Genomic DNA, 25,002 nt, shown 5'->3' with positions numbered 1-25,002 from the left:
TTGATTTATAAAAAGGAAAACATAGCTCTTGCAATTCTGTTGAAAATCTGACCATTTTTGTATAATTATTTTTTGTAAAATGCACTTTGACATAATAATTTGAATTGTTTGCTACTTGTATAGAAATAGCAACTGAATAAAACACCAGATACTTCAATTCTAAAATCATATCTAGGCTTTAATATGCTGGTTTTATATTGAAATATTTGCTTTGTGGAATTTTCAATTAATGTTCAGAATATAAAGCAACAGACTTGTAAAATAAACAACTTGTTTTATTCACTGTCTAGAGACTAAACTTACAAAATTGAAACCTAGGTTGTTACTTGAATAGCCATACTTTGCTTAACTTCACATAAGATCTTTCTAGATACCCCTTTGAGTATGAATGATATTGGTACATGTGGAGTTGTTTTACCTTGTATTTCTATGTTATTTTTAATGTTGTTAGATACCTTGAGTAATGAACATACAGAATAACAGGAGATGAACTGAAGCATGTGTGTACGTGCATACACATTCAATATACATAAACTGAACACTTGTTGACTGAAGGCAGAGGTGGCATTCAGCAGGTTCTGACCACTTCTGGAGAACCAGTAGTCGAAACTTTGAGTAGTTTGGAGAACTGGCAAATACCACCTCTGAATGGCCCCGCCCCCATCTATTCTCTGCCTCCCAAGTCCCAGCTGATCAGCTGGGTCTTCTTTTGTTGCCCTGCATAGGAGAATGGACCTGGAAAGCAAGTTAGTGGGGTGGGATGGGAATGGATATTTTGCAGTATCCTTCCCCTGGATTTGGGAGGGAATGGAGCAGAGGTGGTATTCAGCAGGTTCTGACCAGTTCTGGAGAAGTGTTAGTGGAAATTTTGAGTAGTTCAGAGAAGTGGCAAATACCACTTCTGACTGGAGATTTTACAGTATCCTTCCCTTGCCATGCCCCCCAAGCCACGCCCACAGAACCGGTAGTAAAAAAAATTGAACACCATCACTGGAATGGAGATTTTGCAGTATCCCTCCCCTGCCACGCCCACCAAGCCATGCCTACCAAGCCACGCCATGCCCTCAGAACCGGTAGTAAAAAAATGTGAATCTCACCACTGACTGGGGGTATCTTAACAAGTGATCAAATCTTGTCAGGTAAATGTTTATAATAGGTTCTTTATTTCTTGCTTCTGGTCTGTATTGTATGAGGATTTGACAATAGGGAATGTCCTAAAAGCTCTTTCAAACACTGTAGTTCTGTGATAAGATATTTATTACACTTATCTTGGAAGACCTTGTATTTAAGAATATCTAATGCGACCTGCTTGCATTAATTATCAGTTTCCAGGCCCAGTTAAGGAGCTGTGGTCATTTTCTCCATTTGTACTAAGCAGTGTTTTTGTGAAATAGTTTTACTATCTAAAGTAAGATACATGGAAATTACATTTAGAGACTTCATAGTACTGTCATCCTGGCCAGGGAGCTCTATTTGGTAGACTCTTTTCAGTTTATTTTTTCTTCCTTTTGATCATATTAAGATGTATGTCATGTTTTCTTCTTGATGGTTTTCCATGCTATTAACTTTTATCCTGTGTATGATGTTCTGTTATTTTCTACACCTTTGATTTTATTATCAAACATTCTTGTAAACCATTCAGAACACTTTGCTATGAAAGAATATTGAAAATTAAATACATAAAAATAAGGATCCCCATTTTATTTCCAGGTTATCGAACATCAAACCTAGGAAAACCCTTGCTGATGTAGTCAGAATTGGGTTATATGTACTCATTATTTTGGCTCAATCTGTTGTACGTGTGAGCATACAATCTTGAACCAGCTTCTGACAGTATGTCATATTCCTCTTTGTGACCTTTGTCAGAGGTGGTATTCAGCAAGTTCCGATCAGTTTTGGAAAACCAGTTGCGGAAATTTTCAGAAATTCGGACAACCGGCAAATACCACCTCTGACTGGAGATTTTATAGTATCCTTCCCCTGTCATGCCCACCAAGCCACGCCCACAGAACCGGTAGTTTTAAAAAAATTGAATTCTACTACTGGCCTATATGCATCACCTACTTGGGTGTTATATCTGCATTGAGTTTCAAGCAGGAACACTTCAAAATTGAGATCCCCCCCCCCCCGCATGCTACATGGTCCCATTGTACATGTTTAAGAGATATTCCTACTTCTCCCTCTGATCCTTTTCAAAGAGCTGGTTTCAATAAACTCAGAGATAACTTGGGAAAGATTTCATGGATGAAAATCCTAAAGGGGAAAACAACTCAAGAATCTTGGGAAACTCTAAAAAGTATGATCATAGAAGCCCAGACCAGCACAATGCCACTGAGAAAGAAAAACAAGAAATCCAAGAAGAAACCAGCATGGCTGCACAAAGATCTCTCTGGCAAATTGAAAGAAAAAAAGGACAAGTACAAAAAATGAAAAGAAGGACATACAACTAAGACAGAATATCAGCAGACAGCCAGAATCTGCAAAGATGAAGTCAGGGTAGCAAAGGCTCAGACCAAACAAAGACTTGTAACAAAAGTCAAAGATAATTTTAAAAGTTTCTTCCAACATATAAATAACAAGAAAAAAATCAAGGAAACAGTCAGTCCACTAAAGAGAGAAGATGGCAAGGAAGTAACAGGCAACAGAGAGAAAGCAGAACTGCTTAACTCATTCTTTGCATCTGTCTTCATGCAAAAAGAAACTATAGCTCAACTCACCAAAAACATAACTGTAAAAGACAGACCAGAAATAAAAGTTAAAATAAGCAAAAAAATAGTAAGAGAACACCTGCCTGATCTTGATGAAAACAAATCACCGGGGCCTGATGGATTACATCCCAGAGTTTTAAAGGAGCTGGCAGATGTCATCTCAGAACCACTGCACCATATCTTTCAAAAATCCTGGAGCACTGGGGAACTTCCAGAGGACTGGAAAAGAGCTGACGTGGTTCCCATCTTCAAAAAAGGGAAAAAAACAGACCCAGGAAACTATAGACCAATCAGCCTAACATCAATACCCGGGAAGATACTGGAACAGATAATAAAAAAACAGATCCGCCAACATCTAGAAACAATCAGCACGTGTTTGTTAAGAAGAGATCATGCCAAACCAATCTTATTTCATTCTTCAACACAGTGATTAAATTAGTAGACCAGCAAAATACTGTGGACATAATATATTTAGATTTCAGCAAGGCATTTGATAAAGTAGACCACAACCTACTTCTTAGTAAGCTAGAAAAATGTGGAATAGATAGCACCACCACTAGATGGACTCGTAACTGGCTGGCAAACCGTACTCAACGAGTAGTCCTTAATGGGTCTAAGTCTACATGGAAGGAAGGAAGCAATGGGGTGCCACAAGGTTCCGTCTTAGGCCCAGTACTCCTCAATATCTTCATTAACAACTTAGATGAGGGAATAGAAGGGGAAATTACCAAATTTGCAGATGATACTAAGCTGGCAGGAATAGCTAACACCCAAGAAGATAGGCTCAAGATCCAGATGGATCTTGACAGACTAGAACACTGGACCATATCTAAGAAAATGAAATTCAATGTAGAGAAAAAGTAAAGTCCTGCACTTAGGCAGTAAAAGTACACATATAGACTGGGTGAAACCAGGCTCAATAGCAGTAGCTGTGAGAGGGATCTTGGAGTCTTTGTGGACAACCAGCTAAATATGAGCCAGCAGTGTGCAGCAGCAGCCAAAAAAGCTAATGCAATCCTAAATTGTATTAACAGAGGGATACAATCAAGATCAAGGGAAGTACTAATTCCACTTTATAAATCCTTAGTAAGACCACACCTAGAGTACTGCATCCAGTTTTGCTCACTACATTATAAAAAAGATGTTGAGACTCTAGAAAAAGTGCAGAGAAGAGCAATCAGGATGATTAGGGGACTGGAGGCTAAAACATACAACAAACGGTTGCAGGAACTGGGCTTGGCTAGTCTAGTAAAGAGAAAGACCAGGGGAGACATGATAGCGGTCTTCCAATATTTGAGTGGCTGCCACAGGGAGGAAGGGGTCAAGCTATTTTCTAAAGCACCTGTAGGCCAGATAAGGAATAATGGATGGAAACTGAACAAGGAGAGATTTAACCTGGAAATAAGGAGAAACTTTCTGACAGTGAGAACAATCAACCAATGGAACAGCTTGCCCTCGGAAATTGTGGGAGCGCCATCAGTTGAGACTTTCAAGAAGAGATTGGACTGCCATTTGTCAGAAATGGTGTAGGGTCTCCTGCTTGGGTGGGGGGTTGGACTAGATGACCTACAAGGTCCCTTCCAACTCTGATTATCTGTTAAATCTGTTAAGTGCTACACAAGCAACAAGATACGGAACTTTCTTTTGTATATTTTCTCCTTAGTGTAACTAGATATTTGTTCCTTTTTGTCCTTTTCTATATTCTTCTTCTATAGAAGACAAACAGGAAGATGAAGATATTCTCAAATGGGCTGTTCTTCATGTCTTTTAGCTACATCAGTCCCCTACCTAGCTGTAGGGTTTGAGCAATGAACGCCCATTTTCATAAGTGCACTTAGATGTGATGGCATATTCAATACCCAGTGCAAATGCATTTTGTTGTTGCAATGTTGGTTTATTTTGACACAGGGATATTTTGTTTTCAGTTATACAAAAGTTGTGGGAGTGCCTCTTTTGTGACAGATCTGGTTGGGTCTAGACATCCTTAAAGCATTAGTGATCATGATAGTTTTCAGCTCCTTGGTCTCCAGTGTCATCATCATAGAGGTCAGCAATCTGTTAAGACTCAACTAACAGTCAGCAACAAATTGGCACTAAATAAAGGTCAACAGAATTCATGAGGGACGGGGCTGGACTTGGATCTTTCGTGGCAACACAAAGCCTCTAAACTGATGATGCATTTAACTCTGCCTTCCATTTCTCTTCTACACAATCCCAGCAAAATTAGATCCCACTTCAATCTTGTCCACTTGCCCATTCTTTACCACGTCTTACCACGTCTCCAATATACACCAGATGCCTGTCTAAATAACCTGAGTAATTCTGAGAATAGGAGGATTTAACAATAGACTTCTATATCCATTGTTATAAGTTTTTCAGTCCCTCAAATGCTTTTGCATCTCTTGAGTATGATGGGTTAGTCTAATTGGATATGGCTTAAAAATCTGTGGGAAAGTGATCCAAGCTCCTATTTTTTTCTCCACATAATATTACATCTTTCGCTCAGGTGCATCTTGTGGTAATGATGCAATGATTCAGTGACTAATCCAGTGACTGTAATCACTGGAATAAATAGATTTGTTTGCTCATGATAATTCACAATTCTATCAATGGCATTCATGACATCTCTTCCTTAAGTATGAAAGCCAGTTGAGTGACTTTGAGCCAGTCACTCTCCCTCAACCCAACTCACCTCACAGGGTGGCTGTTGTGAGGCAAAGAGGAGGATCTTGAGTTATTCACAGAAATAATAAAGATGGGATAATTAATTTTAAAATTCCAGGAAGTGCTTCCTTTCATTAATGGAACAAGAAAGTTCTTCTTGCGTTCTCTTCATTTTTAAAAAAATCAGGATGATCCAGGTGTGGTTCATGTCTCTCGTCTTATAGTCTCATTAAATGCAAAAAAAAAAAAAACCTTCACCAGTCTTTTTGGCATCATGACCCTACTGCCAATTTGTAATCAAATTTTCTAGCTTGACTTTAAATCAGACTCATAATGAATGTTCTTGAAGTAATATCAGGAACATCCTTGATCAAATCAATATTCCTATGTGAGAACATTAACTTAGTTTCTAAGTCATTCAGCCTGAAATATTGTTTCACTTGTTTTCTGAGTTGAGGAGCTATATAAATGTGAACAAATAAGTTAATTCATTCCAAGTTTTACCACTTCTCTCTTTGTCTTTTTCTCTCTCTCTCTCTAATCAAAGTTTCCTTCTCAGCTATTTCTTTCAGTCTTTCTCCTGTTGATAGATATTCCTTGTTTTCTATCCACTTAATGTAGCTATCTTTTTACATCCTGGAGTTTACCAGGACTTTTTTTTAACAAACTGTTGTTTAAATCTCTGGCTACTACCAACATTAGTGTGCTAATTTTCAATTTGTGGTTTTGGTAGTTTTTGCTTCTTTTTGGACAACTAGTAACCTATATGTGTTTTAGCCTGAATCTTCTTATCTGCAATGCCAGGGTGACATAGTTGTGCTATATTCAGATGTGACCTTATTTCCAAAGATAGTTTCATGCTTACATCATAATTAATCATTTATTCTGATAACATTCCTTCTGGATCCAACCACTTTTCTTATCGTCACTTATTCTACCTTTGACAGTTAAGCTTGCCAATCCCCACACACTAATCTGTGCATTGTAAAATAGTTGTGAAGACTACTTTACTTTATATTTTTCTTCAAGGAATCATCCTGTTCATTCATATATCACATTGATTCTTTCCATAAATTAATGAAATGATGAGCATTCCTTGTTCACAGTGCTGCTATGTTGATCCTGGAAGCTAAAGGGGAAGAGAAACCACACCAAACAAATTGAGTTGAGACGTGTTTTAGCCCCAAATTTTTCCAAAGCATTGGTGGACTCCCAATCAGACTCCCAATGGGAGTCCATCAATGCTTTGGGAAATTTGGGACTAAAACATGTCTCAAGTTTGTTTGGTGTGGTTTCTGCTCCCTCTTACCTTCCAAGATCAACATAGCAGCACTGAGAACAAGAAATACTCATGAATGAACTCTCAACTCTTCTCGCACTGTAAGTTTTAACATCTATATGCTTATTCTCTTCCTATTCTGAATGCCATTCTGATTTTCTTTCCTTCCATTGAGCACTCCTCAAGGCAGATGAGTTTTGAAAGTGCCAACACAATTGTTTTATAGCAATGGTTGCTAAGATCTCATTACTGATTACCTGTTTCTTCCTATTCCTCAGGATGGGCGGGGTCATTTTATACACATGCAATATCACCTTATCCTTAATGAAGGAATTTTAAATCTTTCCCCAATTCATGAATCGTTGAACCTACTGATTCATTTATAAGATCAAGATTACTAGGTATCTTACTTTGAGGCAATGGGGGAAATGTTCATGAATTGATGTTTCAGTGATCTTTCCCATTATCACTGCATATGTGGTAGCTGTCATTGGGTGTCTAAATTTCCAAATTCTCTAAGCAGTTCGTCTTCCTTTCAACTCCTTACTCAAAAAGGGAAGTGAGTATCTTTGCAAATGCGATGACCCAGGGTACGGCACAGAGATAACACGAAGAGCTGACAGTTCAAACTGTCCCTTTTGTGCTCCAAATCTCCCCCAAATGCTTCCACGTTACTGACAAGCAGGGTGATAATAAACCCCCATCACACCAACCTCAAGCAGTGTCTGGTTGCAATTACACGGCAACAAATCCTAAATGTATTTGGTAAAAGAAGAGCAAAGCAAGGAATTCAGGGAGCAAAATATCCAGATAATCAGTTTAGAACACCACACAGGAACGCAAGGTTCCTTGGCACATTCAAACTTCAGCACACAACACTTCAGGACCTCAGCAGTTGTTCCGACAAATGACCCTCCCCACAGAGTCACCTTAAGTCTCATTCCCCAGGTGTGCCTGGTGAAGCTGGGTGGGGTTCTCTCCTCATGCATGGCCTGCTCCATCTGAGCTGATTCCTCCTTCTCTGCACTCTCCAAGCCCTTGCATCAGTAGGGGTGGTTCTTGCCCCTCGTCTGAACTCTGTTCCTCCCTGTTTGCAGGCCTCACTAATTTCGAAAAGCCATGCCTGGACTGACTCTGCCCTTCCCCAATTTCCTCCAAGGCCCTCTCACTCTCTGTCAGTTCTTGTTCCATCTCATCCTCCCCTGCAGATTCAGACTCCGATGGGGGGGGGGGAGCATGACACTAATATTTACAAGTATCTTTTATGTGACCTAATGCTGAACCTCTAATTATAACTCTTTTTTTCTTTTTCTCTCTAATTTTTGCCCATTGTCCTCATACAGATTTGTTGATGTATATGGTTCTGCCTACGCCATCTTTGGCAAATGTCAATTTCCACCTTTATTTCTCTCCATGTTAAAATTATTATATATTTGTAATGTTTATGTCATGATACGTTTGCAACTTATTGGGTGAATATTTTTCTTTAATGAAATATGCATGTATGCTTTTATTAAAAGTCCGGATTTGAATCATTGCATAGAAAAGGGCTAAATGCATCAAACATAAAATAATTTAATTTGCTTCTGAAAATCAAAATAAATTGGGGATACCCATACTTGAAATATTAGTAAAACATATTATATAAAATAATAGTCAAATATAGAGTAAATAAGTGAGCAAGTATTTTGAGAGCTACTATATATCCCTGATTTATTTGAATTCTATTTCCTGAAACACACTTTGCTTGATATCAATTACTCTCAGATTTCTCCAAATATTTTACATGTCTCCATGGTATTGTAACTGGAAAAGCAATACTATTGCCTGAATAGTATGCATTGATGTATTGATGTTGACATTGTCCAAGCCTTTAAATTGTTCTTATTTGATTGTCTTTGATCTTTTCAGGATGTAGTAGCAGTTGGAGAAGAAAACTTCACTACTCCATGTTATATCCAGTTGGATCCAGAGGCATGCCATATCCTCACAGAAACTCTTAGCACCTATGCCTTAGTAGGGCAATCAGTCACCAAAGCAGCCACAAAACGTCTGAAGTTGGCCATATTTGGGCCACTGATCTGTTCATCCTTGGAATACAACATCCGTGTCTACTGTCTGGATGACACCCAAGATGCCCTCAAAGTAATTTTCATTTTTGATATCATCATGGTCTCTCTTTCCTCTTCCATTTCTTGTTATTGCTATTACTGTTATTATTATATCTTGCCACCAAGAGCTGTGGTGGCGCAATGGTTAGAATGCAGTACTGCAGGCTACTTCTGCTGACTGCCAGCTGTTTGAATCTCACCAGGCTCAAGGTTGACTCAGCCTTCCATCCTTTCGAGGGCAGTAAAATGGGGACCCAGATTGTTGGAGGCAATAGGCTGATTCTGTAAACCGATTAGAGAGGGATGTAAAAGCACTATATAAGCGATATATAAGTTTAAGTGCTATTGCCATCATTATATTGCTTTAATATTTACTTTTGGACTTTACCATTGTTTGCTTGCAAATGTCCACCAATCTGTTTTATAACAAAAGATGAGCATGATTAAGACCAAAAAAAAAATGCAGATTAAATTGTAACAATGACCTTTTCATCATCATTTTCCTCACACTATAAGCTAATTCTTTTCCCAGAATGCCTTATTCTTTTGTTTACCTGCAATGAAATCTGGATTCCACGATGTTTGCATTATTAAAAGGCCATAAGGTGCTCAAAAATTTAATTGCTGGTTCATGTATTTTTGATGCAAAGTGCCAGCTCCCCAGAGGAACAAAACATATAAATGCCTCTTTGTAAATACTTTATAATGATAAAAGAACCTCCGGGTTTTTAATGCAATCCTGCTGTTGTATTGCTTAGCTAGATAACTTTGGCTGCAGTGTTTGCACTGAAAATTTGTAACATAAATGATCCAACTTTCTGTATTCCTACACACAATCTTATCCATTCATGTGAATGCAACTAATTCACAGCAGGGTTTCCATACCAAGAGATACAGCTTGTCACCTCTTTTGAAGTTGTAATCTATGGTGCAGTTATACTCTCCATCATTAAGCACAACATTATTGATATCTGAGTCTTTATTTGTAGTGTGTTTTTCTTAACGGCTTACATAAGGCTTTAGTAAATATATCCACAAAGTCTTCCTAAAATCGGATTGTTGTGCATGGCTTGCAAATCCATATGACTCCAGCTACCATTGGCAATGCCATTTATAGAATAGAACAAATTATTACTGTTGTTATTTCTATTGCACCACTACTGATAGTGGTAGTAGTCAGGGGTGAGATTCAATTGGTTTTACTTTCCTTTCGATGACTACGTTTTGCGCATAGCAATAGAATACACGCTGGCAAAACTTTTCTGGACCACATGTGGTTTCTTTGGACAGTATCTGATGGTTAAAAAATTACTGCATTTTATTCATTAGAATATTATTGCTTGCATCTCAAGCTCATTAAAAGGGGATTAAGTTCCAAGCAATGTCAGGGTTTTAGTCTCGCAGAGATAAATTATTTTTTCTTATCTGCCCATTTTGGCCCACAGAATCGGTCGGCGTTGTCTCATACTCGCCAGACGTTTTATGTGCAAACAAGTGTCTTCTGAGAATTACTAATAGAGGCAACTCACTTGCGGGCTTATGCAAGGAAGTCTGTGAAGGTCTTACAAAGTTTTTGGGTTTCCATGGAGCCAAATAGTTTTTAGGAATTCAGGGTACTTAACATAGATACACATCCTATTTTTTAAATGTTGTATTGGTTAATATACAAAAGAGTGTAATGTATAATAATATACAAGTTATTTGTATTCCAGTCTGACTAAATAAATCCCATGCTTACTTATATAGCCTTATCCTGGAACTGAGCTGAATGCTCCCATCATACTTTGCCATACATTTGACTAGGCAGGACAACAGAAGCATTATGAAGCATTTGGCAAGTTACACATCGTACATTCCATGAGTGTTGTGCATAGCACCAAGGAGACATTCAAGCCAACTTCCATGAACTTGTATCCAAACAGCAGGTCCATTTATAGCTGTTTTTAGTACTGTAACACTAGATTAAAGTAAGGATAGGTGTGTTAAAAGAAGTTAGCAGTACACTTGCCTACTTATTCTAGTTTTATGTCAAACATGTGTCATGACAAAAAATAACAAGGCACCGTACAAACACTGTAAGGCATTCAGATTAAATCAGCCCTCTGAATCTTATAACACTGCATGTTTCTTTTGAGTAAGTTAAAACATGCTAAAGTTGTTTTGAAGTTTAGTTTTCTTTTAAAGCACTGTAGAATAGAATAATAACAGACTTGGAAGGGACCTTGGAGGTCTTCTAGTCCAACCCCACTACTTAGGCAGGAAACCCTACACCTCTTGAGACAAATAGTTATTCAATCTCTTCTTAAAAACTTCCAGTGTTGGAGCATTCACAACTTCTGAAGGCAAGTTGTTCCACTGATTAATTGCTCTCACTGTCAGGAAATTTCTCCTTAGTTCTAAGTTGCTTTTCTCCTTGATTAGTTTCTGTCCATTGCTTCTTGTCCTGTCATCAGGTGCTTTGGAGAATAGCTTGAATGTTTCTTCTTTGTGGCAGCTCCTGAGATACTGGAACACTGCTGTCATGTCACCCCTGGTCCTTCTTTTCATTGAACTAGACATACCCAGTCCCAGCAACCGTTCTTCATATGTTTTAGGCTCCAGTTCCCTAATCATCTTTGTTGCTCTTCTCTGCACTCTTTCTAAAGTCTCAACATCTTTTTTATTGTGTTATATTGGTCGCATAGTCACTCAGATGTTCAGAGTGGATTTGGCATTTTAATCAAGACTGACACTATTGAGTCATTCCCAAGAATCTGGGATAGGAAGATATTGGTGATGTAAAGGTATTGTCTCCGGATGCAAGCTATTTCATGTAAAGTTGCTTATTAGGTAAAGGTAAAGGTTCCCCTCGCACATACGTGCTAGTTATTTCCGGGTCTAGGAGGCGGTGCTCATCTCCATTACAAAGCCAAAGAGCCAGCACTGTCTGAAGATGTCTTTGTGGTCATGTGGCTGGCATGACTAAATGCTGAAGGCGCACGGGACACTGTTATCTTCCCACCAAAGTGGTCCCTGTTTTACTATTTGCATTTTTACATGCTTTTGAACTGCTAGGTTGGCAGTAGCTAGAACAAGTAAAAGGGAGCTCACTCCATTACATGGTGCTAGGGATTCGAACCGCCGAACTGTCAACCTTTCTGATTGATAAGCTCAACATCTTAGCCACTGAGCCACTGTGTTCCCTAAATTTGCTTATTATTATTACATAATTATTAGTAGTGTTACCTAGTCAGCGATGATGATTCAAACAGGACTTGAATCTAACTCTTTCTACATGTAATCCAATTCATTAACCAAGAAAAAACTTTATTCTTTCTGTTATCCATTTCCTTATTCACTCACAAAAAATCCCTAATGTCAACTTTTCCATGTTTGGCGGGGAAAGCAAGGAAACCTTAAAAATGTTTGTTCCCTTGCTTGTAACATGAAACTAGAAATACTGTATATTCATATCCGTCTTCCTTTCAAGTTTGTATTGAATTGCTTTGAAAAATTGAGTAGGAATACCAGATAATAATGATTGTAGTGTTATTAAATTTTCTTGTTTAAGTGAATCTTAATTATGTGCAACAATATAGAGGCTGCATAAGGAATATATCAGTAAGGAGATACAACAAATTTTCCTTCTCGCAACTCAGGAATATAATTTGGGTGTAATTAACATTGATAGAAATCAAATTATTATTGCCGCTTTGGTTTTTAGGCATCTTCACAAGATAATTAAGGTGTTCTTGGAATAAGCTAAAACTGACTGGCAGAATGTAATTCTAAAAGCTTTCTAATTAGGCCCCCCTCCCATTTAAATGCAAACACCATTTTGACTTTAAGAATTGTCAGGTTAGTTGGAGACAACAGCCTTCTCAGTTATGCTAAATAGTTTGTGAGCACGATCATCATAATGATCTTGTATGTTGAAGAAAAGACATATTTTCTATCTTTTATGTGTGCAGAGTGTGCATGCTCACATGGGGGAAAACTATGGATGTGATTTACAAAGTCCAATCAATTAATTAACAGGACTGCAACTCCACAGCCATGCCAGAAAAAGATGAGTCTAGTTCCAGGAGTTGTGACAGATGTTACACGTGTGCCCTAAAGTCCCTTTTTACCTTCGTTTATGAAGTGCAGCATTGCTCCTCTAATTATGATTTCAGTAGGAAGGAAGGGAGTCTTCCTCTGCTTTGGATTATTACTGGCAATGTAAGACGTTCAGCCTTGTACAGAAAAAAGATCCCTCTTAGTCTAATGAACATTCAAACAGAAATTACATTAGTTTTGATTTGCGGGATCATTTTGCAAAATCATAGTAAATATACCGTACAATTCATCCTATCAAGGATTCAGTGGTGGGATTGCATATTTTTTCCTACCGGTTTGAGCGCACTTCGTGTAGCACTCAAAAACCGCCCTCTGTGTCAGCGCTAGTGAGGTGAGCTGCTTTTTTGCTCAGCTGAGGCGTGGCAATTCGCTCTGCCATCCGAATCAGCTGAGCTAAAAAGCCAAGGGAATACAAGACAGGAAAGGGCAGGGTGGGTAGGTGGGGCCAGCCAGAGGTATTTGCTGGTTCTCCGAACTATTCAAAATTTCTGCTACCGGTACATCGGAACCAGTCCGAACTAGCTGAATACCACCTCTGCAGGTATTTCCTGTTTGAATCAGAATAGGGCCATATTTAGTCCTTATCTTTCATGTTGACCAGGTTCTGGCTTGCCCTACAACTGGTTTGTATAACAGATGTCTTCCTTGCACTGAGCAAGGAAGTCTTTCCTTTTGCAAAGTGTTTTCCCTGTGCTGATCAATTCATAACCTATTTAGGAGTCATTATGAGTATATAATTCTTCAGTGTACAGAAAAGAAGACCCAACTTACAGCAAAGAGATCTGGGTTCAAATCTCCTTTCATCTATAAAACACAGTACCGTAGCCAATAACATAGTTTCAGAGATTTTTCTGCTCTAGCCCTTACAGAATCTCCCCTCGGAGAGTAGAATGGCTCCAATTCTGTTAAATTTTTGCAAAGTTTTAAAATGTTGTCTATGTAGCTGGGCTTGGAATTCCAAATGTGTTTAGGGCCCCGTTACTTGGTTTTATTATTAGTTGATTAATCATCACTGCTGCTGTTTGCATGAATTAATTTTGTGAGGTTTTTTTTAAATATTTTTTTAAAAATTGTTTTAGAATTGTAAGCCATCCAAAGTCACTAGGCTAAGTGGATGCTATGAAAAAATGAATGAATGAATGACTAATTTATGTGATCTTGAGTTCACATAACAGAGCAGGGTTGTACAACTTTTGTTTTAATTTATATGTTATCAATGACTCTTTTAATACCATGCTAAATGTACTTTGTCTTTCTTGCAACATTCAGGAAGTGCTACAGTTGGAGAGGCAAATGGGTGGACAATTATTGGAGGACCCAAAGGCTTTACATTTTAAGAGTAGCACTCATAATCTTCGCTTATCTATTCATGATATTACTCACTCCCTATGGAAGAGTAAACTACTAGCAAAATACCAGGTAAGAATTGCCAAATTCTAGGAGAATTCATCAGCCCTCTTGCAATATTAAGCATCATCCAGTATTGCAAAGTCAAGTGGGAATACAGGATCTCTGAAATTGCTGAATACTTGATAAGGATAAATGAATGTTTAACACCTGCTACTACATTGTTTGGTTAAATGATTCTATTTGCATTGTTGGTATGTGTATTGGGATTTATATTTTTAAATGCTCATAAAGGATGTTGATAAGGAATACACAGTGAACACACCAGGCTCATTGAAAACATCAACCTGGTAGCAATGGGATCTCTTTAAACTGGACAAGGGGCCAACCTAACAGCATATCCGTTTCATTTAAGTAAGTGTAAAGTGATGCATATTGAGGCAAAAAGTATCACTAATGTCATATGCACACTAAGGGGTTGTGAGCTGTATGTGAAAAAGAACTAGTGGGCTAATAGGCTATATGACTGAACCACGTATAATTAACCTGTGGAATTCATTACCAGATTCATTCATTACAAGATGTGATGATAGCCCCAAACTTAGGTAGTTTTATTTAAAAAATAAATAGGGAAAACCAATAGAAGACAAATCTGCCAAGTACTGTAGTATTAGTCTTCATGGCTCACTATTATCTGTTGTTTGAGAGTACTTCAGACTCAGACTCCTATATGCAAGTATCCCAAAGTCCAGTCGGCTAATGAGAAGCAAAATGTCTCTTGGCCTGGTTCTACAGAACTATTCTTATGTGTTGTCCTCATAATAATTATTGAAAGGTGTATCATTACCTTTCCACAGATCTTGAATGTTACCTTTAGGTGAGAGAGCCAGTCTGGTGAGTGGTCAGAATGCTGGCCTATAAACCAGGAATCTGTGATTTCCAGTCCCACCTTAGGCATGAAAGCCAGATGGGTGACTTTGGGCCAATCATTGTCTTAGCCCAAACTACTTCACAGGTTTTTTTTGTCGTGGAGAAAATAGAAGACGTAGAAGTATAATGTATGTTTGCTGCCTTGCATTAGTTATAAAGTAATAAGGTGGGATAAAAATAAATAAAATCTGAAGTTGATTATTGATATAATGATTACAGAAACAATGGAGAAATATTTGATAGTATGGAGTAAGGAAAACTGAAAAACTATAACATAGGTGGAATTGATCTACCTGCCTACCTGGCTTCATTATTGTTAATTCCAAGAATTAACTCCTTTTATAATGCAAATATTATATGATGATAGAAATCTCTTCAGGAATTTACAAAAATGCAGTAGTGGAATTTAATAAGTATCTGTTACAGAAAACTCAGTCATTTGGCATTAAATTAAGTCTAAATTAGAAACTTTTTCTTGTTGTAGACTCTCAAATACCATTTGAAAGAATTGGGACTTCTGTTCCCAGAAGTCCCAGACTATGGTTAAATTTCTGGAGCATATTTGTCTGGAGAACAAACATGTTAAATATATACTTACCTTAATTATGCATTTTGTTATGGAAATGTTACTTTTTCATTTCTTTCCATTCTACTCTTAACTATATTTCATCAATTGTTACAATAACCTAGTCATGTGAAATTTACATCCAGCACAGATTGGACTAAGTGAAAAATCAGAAATTTATTTTTATTATCGGTGTTATTTCTTCTCCAGGAAATTCCCTTTTACCATATCTGGAGTGGATGTCAAAGAAATTTGCGTTGTACCTTCACCCTGGAAAGGTTCAGCCTGAACACACTGGAGTTGGTATGCAAACTCTGTATACGGCAGGTGGAAGGAGAAGGGCAGATATTCCAACTCAACTGTGTGGTGTCTGAGGTGAGGCATCTCTCCACTCTCACTTTTCTCACAGCTGGGTAAATCCTCAGAGGAAGATATTCATTGTCTACAGATCAAAGAAATAGCGTAGAAACTGAGACTATGCAAAAGTTCTTGATTTGACCAACTAGGATTGAAGCAGTTGTGGGATTCCACATTTTTTCCTACCAGTTCTATGAGAGAGCGCTTCATGCATGTACGCAGCAGTCAAAAAATGCCCTCTGTGTCACCGCTAGTGAGGTGAGCTGTTTTTAGCTCACCTGAGGTGCGGCAATATACTCTGCCACATGAATCAACTGCGCTAAAAAAACAAGGGAATATAGGACAGGAAAGGGTAAGGGCAGGTGGGCGGGGCCAGCCAGAGGTGGTATGTGCTGGTTCTCTGAACTACTCACAATTTCCACTACCAGTATGCCAGGACAAGTCCGAACCGGCTGAATACCACCACTGAATTGAAAGGTGTTATTGTTTCATTGAAGTTAATGAAATAAAACCATCGAGCAACATGACAGAAGGATGGCTTTGTCTGGAAATCTTTTATGTAATGAACACATAAGAAAAGGAAAGATAATATTGGCAAGACAGAAACTAGGGGTTATCTAAGGCTGAAAGACAGTTGTTCTGTAATATAGCTTCCCTTTTCCCATGAAGAGCCTAGTTTTCAGCACAACAGAGATGTTAAATTTAGATGTTTAGTTGGCATTTCTGATATGAAGCAATTTCTGCCATTTGCAGCTTCTCCTATATAGAGATAGCTTGGTCACTGTCATCCATATTGTGGTAACATTCAGATTTGCCACTATTTGCCACTATTGCAATTCAGATTTGTCTTATGAAGATCTAGCATAATCAATAAAAATGCCATAATATTAAGTTGAGCAGTAGGAATGACCATAGACAGTCAAATTTGTTTTGGGAATTTTAATCAGGAGTCAAACCTGAGCAGTGGAATGGGTCTACTTAGGAGCATAAATGGGATAAAAGCAGGGCAACCCTTATTAAAATGTAATTTTATTTTGAAAGTGTTTTAAGTCCTGCCATTGTTGCTATATAATCAGGGACAAAAAAATCATTAGACCGAAACCTTTCCTCTTCGTTTCTATCTCCCAGAATGAAGTGTTAGCCTTAAAATCACTTCCTTGGCCTTTCTTCTGCTTCATGCTGTGGCAGAATTGGTACTCTCTTTCTGACTTTCACTAGCCTTTTCAGTTAAAAACAACTCCAAAGAAAGACCTCACTGACATTAATAAGGAATGATTCTGGTGTCTCAGCACCATAGCAACCAGCCATCAGTTTCGTTCTGCTGGCCATATCTCTGAGCCACACAGCTCCACCCCTGCTGGCTTTGGATGGTGTTTTTATTTCTGAGCCCAGCAGGTCTATGTCATTCAATAAGCGCACAACTCCAGCAACAACTGGAGGAACAGAAATTCAGGATAGGGAAAGATCTAGCGGTCCTTTTGATAAATGCTGCCTCTGTCTACCAGGGCTGGTGGATAAAGAAAAAAAAATGGATCAGACAGAGAAGCAAATGGAAAGATTAAGAAAATCCCCCTTTTGTGGGCATTTTTTTTCCTCAAAGGGGACAGTGACATCACTGTAAAGACTTTATGGAAGATTTAGTAAGGTTTATTTCATGATTCTTTTACAGCATAAGCTTCTATATGCAGCGGCGGCTGGGGAAAATGCTGATAAGGATTGTGTAGCAGCAGATGACACCATATCTAAAAATTATGATAGTGCAAAGTATTGGCTGTAAGGGAAATGAGGACTAGGGAAGTACCTTTTTTCTTCCTTGTCATCAGGGAGTAGAAACATTCAAGAGCCATATCACAAATTTCTCACAAATGTGTGAAGCCACTGAGAATGATATACACAGTGGTATCTCTGTTTTTGAAAATATGTATTTCATTGTATGAATGAAACAAATGTGCTTGCCAATCCTTACACTGAAAACTGTAAGCGACAATAGTGGGTTTTAGGAGGAGACCTTCTATTCTATTCCACCTCTTACAATATTAAACACACAGTATCAATACCCTGTTTCACCGAAAATATACCTACCCTGAAAGTAAGTCCTAGCTTGATTTTTACATGTGCGCCCAATATAAGCCCTACTCCCCAAAATAAACCCTCCAGAATGCACAGGTAAAAATTAAGCTAGGGTAGGGATGGGGGTGGTGGAGCTGCCCTACTACTTACCTTTGGACAGTTGTAGCCAGGCTTCACACACCCCGACACCTGTCGTGCCAGCCCATTTCTTCTGCAGCCAGCAAGGCTTTCCTGAAGCCTCTGTAGCTGATAACAAAGCTCTGTATCGATCCAGAACCATCATTAAAAAGGCACAACAAAGAATGTTCTTCTTGAGTCAACTCAGAAAGTTCAGACTGGCCCAGGATATGTTGATACAGTTCTACAGACAAATTATTGAGTCTGTCATTTGTACTTCTCTAACTGTCTGGTTTGGTACAACAACCAAACAGAACATGTACAGACTTCAGTGGATAGTTAGGGCTGCAGAAAAAATAACTGCAACTAGCCTACCTTCCACTGAGGACATGTATACTGCACCAGTCAGAAAGAGAGCTGAGAAAATATCTACAGACCCTTCACATCCTGGACATAAACTGTTTCAACTCCTTACCTCAGGATGCTGCTATTGGGCGTTGCATGTCAAACAACTAGACACAAAGACAGGTTTTTCCCTTGAGCCATCACTCTGATGAACACCTAATAACCACAGTACTGTCCTATGTCTAAGGATATTTACCCATGTAGTATGTCTGTATTACTATTACCCTTCTCATCTTTTCTACTACTTTCTCCTTTTGGTATTTTAGGATTATATTACTTCATTGTTTATATGTACATTGAGAGCTTCCGCACCAAAGTCGAATTCTTTGGCCAAAGACAATCATACTTAGCCAATAAAGTATTCTATTCTATCCTTTCCTCTCTTCTCCATCAAAAATCACATAACTTTTTTGGTCATCTGCAATTATCTCTTTGTCAAGTGAACTTTTGGTGAAAACCAGAAATAATGAGCTACCATCCTCCAACTCATTTCATTATTGTCCCATGAATTTTATGAATTTGTATCTTTAGTTATATTTTTTTAAATCCATTATCTGGTCCAGTGACCAATGACCTTTATGTGTGTATTTAAATGTATTAAAATTCTAATCAGTGAATATAATTCTTGAAAATTATAACATTGAAATCAGTGTAATTAAAACAAATCCTCATGCTAGAAAAGTCTTAAGAAGTTAAAAGTTATTATGAAATATTGTAAAGCAATAACTAATCAAATCTGATCATATAGTCATTCCCTAAGTATTGATGTAAATATTAGAATATTTATGAAAAAAGTGGGTCTAATATTAACTATGATAAGAATGAATTCTTCAGAAGGCCCTGTTAGATAGTATTAAGTTAAGATTTGATATAGTCAGATTACAAAGTCAGGTTAATTTTCATCTGATCATCTATCCTGGCTTCTGCTGAGGATCTATTTAGCAATAGTAATAGCACGTAGACTTATATAGTGCTTTACAGCCCTCTCTAAGTGCTTTACAGAGTAAGCATATTGTCCCCAACAATCTGGCTCCTCATATTATCGACCTTGGAAGGATGGAAGGCTGAGTCAACCTTGAGCTGGTCAGGACTGAACTGCTGGCAGTTGGCAGAGCTAGCCTGGAATACTGCAATTCCACAGCTCTATATTTACTATATTTATATATAATATTTCTTTCTCAAACAGTTAAAAGAAATCCACGGAATGGCTCAACTTCATTTTTTTTCTTAATCACCCTGAAAAAGCTATTATGTATCAGTACATTAGACTAGAAGACTGGTTATATATTATAGGGCAGGGGTATCAAACCCGCGTCATCACGGCAGTGATGTCATGTGATATACCGGGACTTTTTTCTCCTTCACTAAACTGGGTAGAGGCAGGGCCAGCACATGATGCATCTGGCCCACGGGCCGTGAGTTTGATACCCCTGTTATAGGGCATACAAAGTTGCATCATTTTCTTCTTTATCATAATTGTATTGAAGTACTTGAAAAGGAGTAAAAGCAACTATTTGCTTCACTCCACCAGAACATACACTGGGGGCATGAAGGGAGTGTCAGGATTTGAAGATTAAGTTTCCAGTTGGGAAAGCACAAACTTTACAATTCCTTTCAGTTACTGCTTCCAACCACTATGACAGACTCATTTTCACCTCAGAAAATCTATATTACATTATATAGTTGTCTTGTTGATAAAGTTCACCTTTCAAAAAGTAGTAACTGATTTTTGCACCAATGCATTCATTGTATTACATTATTGAGACAGTCCTTTCCTATTGCTACCGCGTCACTTCCACATGAAGCCCAGACATCCAAATGCACTGCTAAAGTCAAATAAGCGTCAATGTTTTGTTAATTTTTGTTGAATGAAGGACCAGTATTTTAAAAAATACTGATGCTAATTTGATGAATGAATGAATAAAAAAGCCATTTCAAAATATATTTTGAAATGTTTTACCAGTTCTCATGTCCTTTTCTGTTTTTGATTAAAATCAGAGCATAAAAAATTCTGCACGCTCTCCTCTTAGATTTCTACATGAAACAAGGATTGTGTCTAAATTATGACATGTCCACAGTGATGACACGCAGCAAACTTCACTCTTATCTACTTGCTCTCCCATATCTGACACAAGTATGCAAGTCGTGGTTATGTCGTGAAGTCATGATATATTTCATAATTTTCTTTCTTCGCAGCTGTCTATGTCCCTTTTTGTCACTCTAAAATACAGGTGTCCAACTTGTCAACTTTGAAACATGTGGTCTTCAACTCCCACAATTCTGCAGCCATTCATGCTTGGTAGGGAATTTTGAGAGTTGAAGTCCACAAGTTTTAAAGTTGACAAGATTGGACACCTCTGCTTTAACAAGAACCCTTCCGTCTTCTCCATGTACACACCTGCCCAATAATGTAGAATAACCAAGGTAGAGGATAAAGATATCATTTGCCATTAACTTTGCTTTAGCACCTTGGGAGAAAAGGCATTTTAAAAAGTCTTTTTGGTCATTCCAATATCATAACCCCTGTTTAGTAGTAGAGAAAATTTCCTTCTGTTCCTATGAAATGAATTTGCCATTCACCTGGAAATACTGGAGCTTCATGGAACCTTGGTCTGACCCATTTTCTTACTAAGCAGAGTTATTTCCAAACCCATCTTTCTAATTTTAGTTGCTCTGCCTTGTAAGAGAAATACTGACTTGATAGTTTCCCTTCTCCTCAGTAATTCTAGCAACTAAGCAGGGATAAAACTTACACAATTCTGATAAGTTTTCATCTTCTAATTGGAATGCCATATATAAAGCCATATATAAAGCACCAATCTACTTGGCTTGTGAGTGTCTATCTGTCTGTCTGTTTGTCCTTTGTTTTCTTTTAGTGTAACATTGAGATAGTAGTATCAGCTCAAGGGGTGGGGAGCACATTTCCAGTCCTTGTTCTCAGTATTGCAAAATTGTCATTAAGACAATTAGATGGCTTTTGAGAGATTGGAGAATGAATACCTTCACTCAGGATAGCAAAGTGATAATTATTTATCTATAAATTCAGAATTCTGATTTTTGGATGTACTGATAATAATAACATTTTGGGAAATAAAGGAAAGTTGATAGTTGCTGATCAATACTTCAATGTACTACAAAAAGTTTCATGGCCCAGTGTGTAACTTTATCACTTGTGCTCAAGTTCTGAATTTCCTACTGACCTCTTGTAATTCATAAAACTGGTCATATTGCACAATGGGTTAGGGTAGGCAGGAGTTCAGCTTGCCTCCAGAAGTTGTGAATGCTCCAACACTGGAAGATTTGAAGAAAAGATTGGACAACCATTAATCTGAAACGGTATGGAGTTTCCTGCCCAAGCAGAATAAGCAGAATAACTCTAATAACTCTGAATAACCTGCCTAAGCAGAATAACTGTGTTATTCTGTTAAGTGTTAAATAATTTAAAAAATGACAAAATCAGAGGATCGGAAGTGACATTTGGCCCCAACTTTCATTATAATCCAGTGGATACTTTGAGTCCTTTGCAGAAGAGAAGAAGAATGTGTTAGGAAACCAGAAAATGAATGTTGACTTTTCAGGGTTGGCCTTTTTCTTACTTTTTGATGTGGCCCCTTTAAAGTCTACGCTAGTGTTTCTCAACCCTGGCAACTTTAGGAGGCGTGGATTTCAATTCCCAAGAATTCATCATGGCTGGATGAAGGATTCTGGAAGTTAAAGTCTATCTCTCTTAAAATTGCCAAGGTTGCAAAACACTGCTCTGGCAGCCTGGCACTGTTAGGTACATAATTCCTACTTTGTAAAGTCAGTAGCACCCACGTGACAAATTTGGCTGAGAGTGTGCAAAATGCCTATGAGTCAGTAAATAGCAATATCACTTAAACTTGTATACTGCTTTACAGTGCTTTGCAGCCCTCTCTAAGTGGACTATAGAAGGAACAGATCAGACATCCAGCCCTTGCTTATCAATGGAGACCGAGTTTCAAGTTTTAAGTTTCTAGGTGTTACCATAAAAGAGGACCTGACCTGGGGTGCCCACATTGCAGCACTGGTCAAAAGGGCCCAGCAGAGATTATACTACCTGAGACTTCTCAGGAAACAACTGAATGAAAAACTGCTGGTGACCTTCTATCGCTGCACCATAGAGAGTATTTTAACTTACTGCACCTCTGTATGGTTTGCCAATTGCACAGTGGCAGATAGGACAGCACTCCAGACGGTTAATGTCCCAGAGGATCATTGGTTGCCCTCTCCTCTCTTTAGAAGAGCTTTATAGCTCCCACTGCCTTAAGAAAGTTCAAAACATTCTCAAAGATCCATCTCATCCTGGGAACCCTTTTGTTGTACTATTACCATCTGGCAGATGGTACAGAATAATAAAAACAAGAACAAATAGTCTGAGAAACACCTTCTATCCCAGAGCAGTAGCTCTTTTGAATTCTGCTGTATAGTGCAGTATTGGTGCTGTGTCAGGGGTTTTCGGTTCAATGTGTGGAGGGTGAAGGATGTGTGTTTGTGTTTATTTTCATGGTCATGGTCATGATGTGCACTGAAGATTTGATTTCATTGTACGAGGTGCAATGACAATAAACTAAACTAAACTATTACAGAGCCCCCAATAATCTGGGTCCTCATTTTACCCACCTTGGAAGGATGAAAGCCTGAGTCAACTTTGAGCCTGGTGAGATTTGAACTGCCAAATTACAGGCAGCTGGCAGGCAGCAGAAGTAGCCTGCAGCACGGCACTCTAACCACTGTGTTTCTGTGGCTCTTGTCTTTTTTCTCTACTATGGATTTTAGTCCAAGTAGGGATATGGAATCAGTCTTTATTGTTATAGCATCTGTAAAATAGATGCTCAACCCTTTTCTATGTCCCTAAAGTTCTTGCTGTCGTTTGTTTGGAAAAATTACCCTAGCAATTCTAATGTATAGAATATAGTCTGTGAGCAATCATTTTGATCCAACTACATCCACCTATGTCAGGCTTCATCTACTACACAGGTGAAATTTATTTACATTCTCAAATGTTGATTATACTGTGACACTGACAAGGTCTAACATTGGTTTTATTGATTGAAATGAGTTCTGGAATACTGCTGTACTCAAACCTGTAGATGAAATATAAAGAAACTGACATTTAAAGCAGATTCCTTTTTATTATTTAGTAGTTTACCAACAACATAACCTTTGCTTTGCTAGAGATAGAATATCCTGAAACAATACGTTTTTATTGGTTTCATCTCCTGCAAATGTCATGTAAGGTTTTCTTGTAAATGGGTGTTTGTGTATGTGTGTCTGTGTATGTGTATGCATGCTATATATGTATTACTACAATTTTTGATAACATGCTTCTGCCAGGCTTATACATCATCTTGTTTTCCAAGAAGTATAGTACTATTTTCAAGAAAAGAAGTAAAAAAGCAACGGCATAGTAGGGCTGTATTATAAAGATGGGGGAGGTGGTGATGATAGTGTTTTACTCTTAATTATCTGTAAATGGAGATGATTACACTTTGTAAATTGATTTGGAATATTACATATTATGTGTCCATGGGTTATGTGAGCATTTTCAGTGCTACCAGGATTCCCAGGGTTGTGTTTACATTGTTATTTGTATTTCATTTGGGTGGGGAGAGCAATTTGGTTTCTTGATATAGTATAACCAATGGATTTCAAATCTTCATTTTATTATGACATTTCCTGTTGCAGAAATGTCTTATTTTTAAAAAAGACTTGTGAATTTTATCTTTTATGAACAAGAACTATCTGCAAAAATACAATGGTGATGGTAGGAGTAAAATATTTCAGTTATGCAGAAAAATATTTTTGCACCATTCTCCCTGAACTTTTAAAATACCATAATAAACTATTCATATGTTCACATATTCTATCTGAAGTATGATCTGACTTGGCCTTTTCTCACATTTGTTGATGCTTACCTTTTGTCTGGAGGAAAAATGGGTGATTTTGTCTGGAGGAAAAATGGCTGAAGGAATTGTTATATAATAGGCCAGAGTCTTCATCTATCTGGTTCAGGACTATGGCAATGACTGATATTAACTTTACAGATTTAAAGAGAGGACTTTTGCTAACTCTGAAAAACCTACCTAAACAAACAGAAATAGAACCTTAAGCTCTTTACATACATCATTGATAGCCATCAGCATCTTTTGACTGAGGATTGTTCTCTAGCAGCAGCACAGTGGAATTCTCTCAAGTGCAACACATGGAATGATTTGCTTGTGGCATTCAAGGATATGGGCAGCGTGGTGGCTTAGAGGTTAAGACCTGGGCTTGTCAGCTGTAAAGCCGACAGCTTGCATTCAAGACCCTAGTGCCACGTGACTGTGTGAG

At 38.0% G+C, this 25,002-nt stretch overlaps 1 protein-coding gene across 1 annotated transcript in view; it reads left to right on the top strand.

Moving 5' to 3' along the window:
• Nucleotides 1-25,002, top strand: part of UNC5C (unc-5 netrin receptor C) — a 358,016-nt gene that overhangs the window by 327,428 nt on the left and 5,586 nt on the right. Inside the window, exons 13-15 of the mRNA XM_087962879.1 lie at nt 8,563-8,796; nt 14,130-14,279; nt 15,913-16,077. Of these exons, the coding sequence (XP_087819005.1) occupies nt 8,563-8,796; nt 14,130-14,279; nt 15,913-16,077 (549 nt within the window). The remainder of the gene's footprint in view (nt 1-8,562; nt 8,797-14,129; nt 14,280-15,912; nt 16,078-25,002) is intronic.

This window comes from Notechis scutatus, chromosome 4 (assembly GCF_049901735.1).
Source record: "Notechis scutatus isolate UNSWTSFEM ecotype Mainland chromosome 4, rNotScu1.2, whole genome shotgun sequence".
NCBI lineage: Eukaryota > Metazoa > Chordata > Lepidosauria > Squamata > Elapidae > Notechis > Notechis scutatus.
Note: the sequence above shows the minus strand (reverse complement) of the source record. Positions and strands in the feature narration are given on the sequence as shown.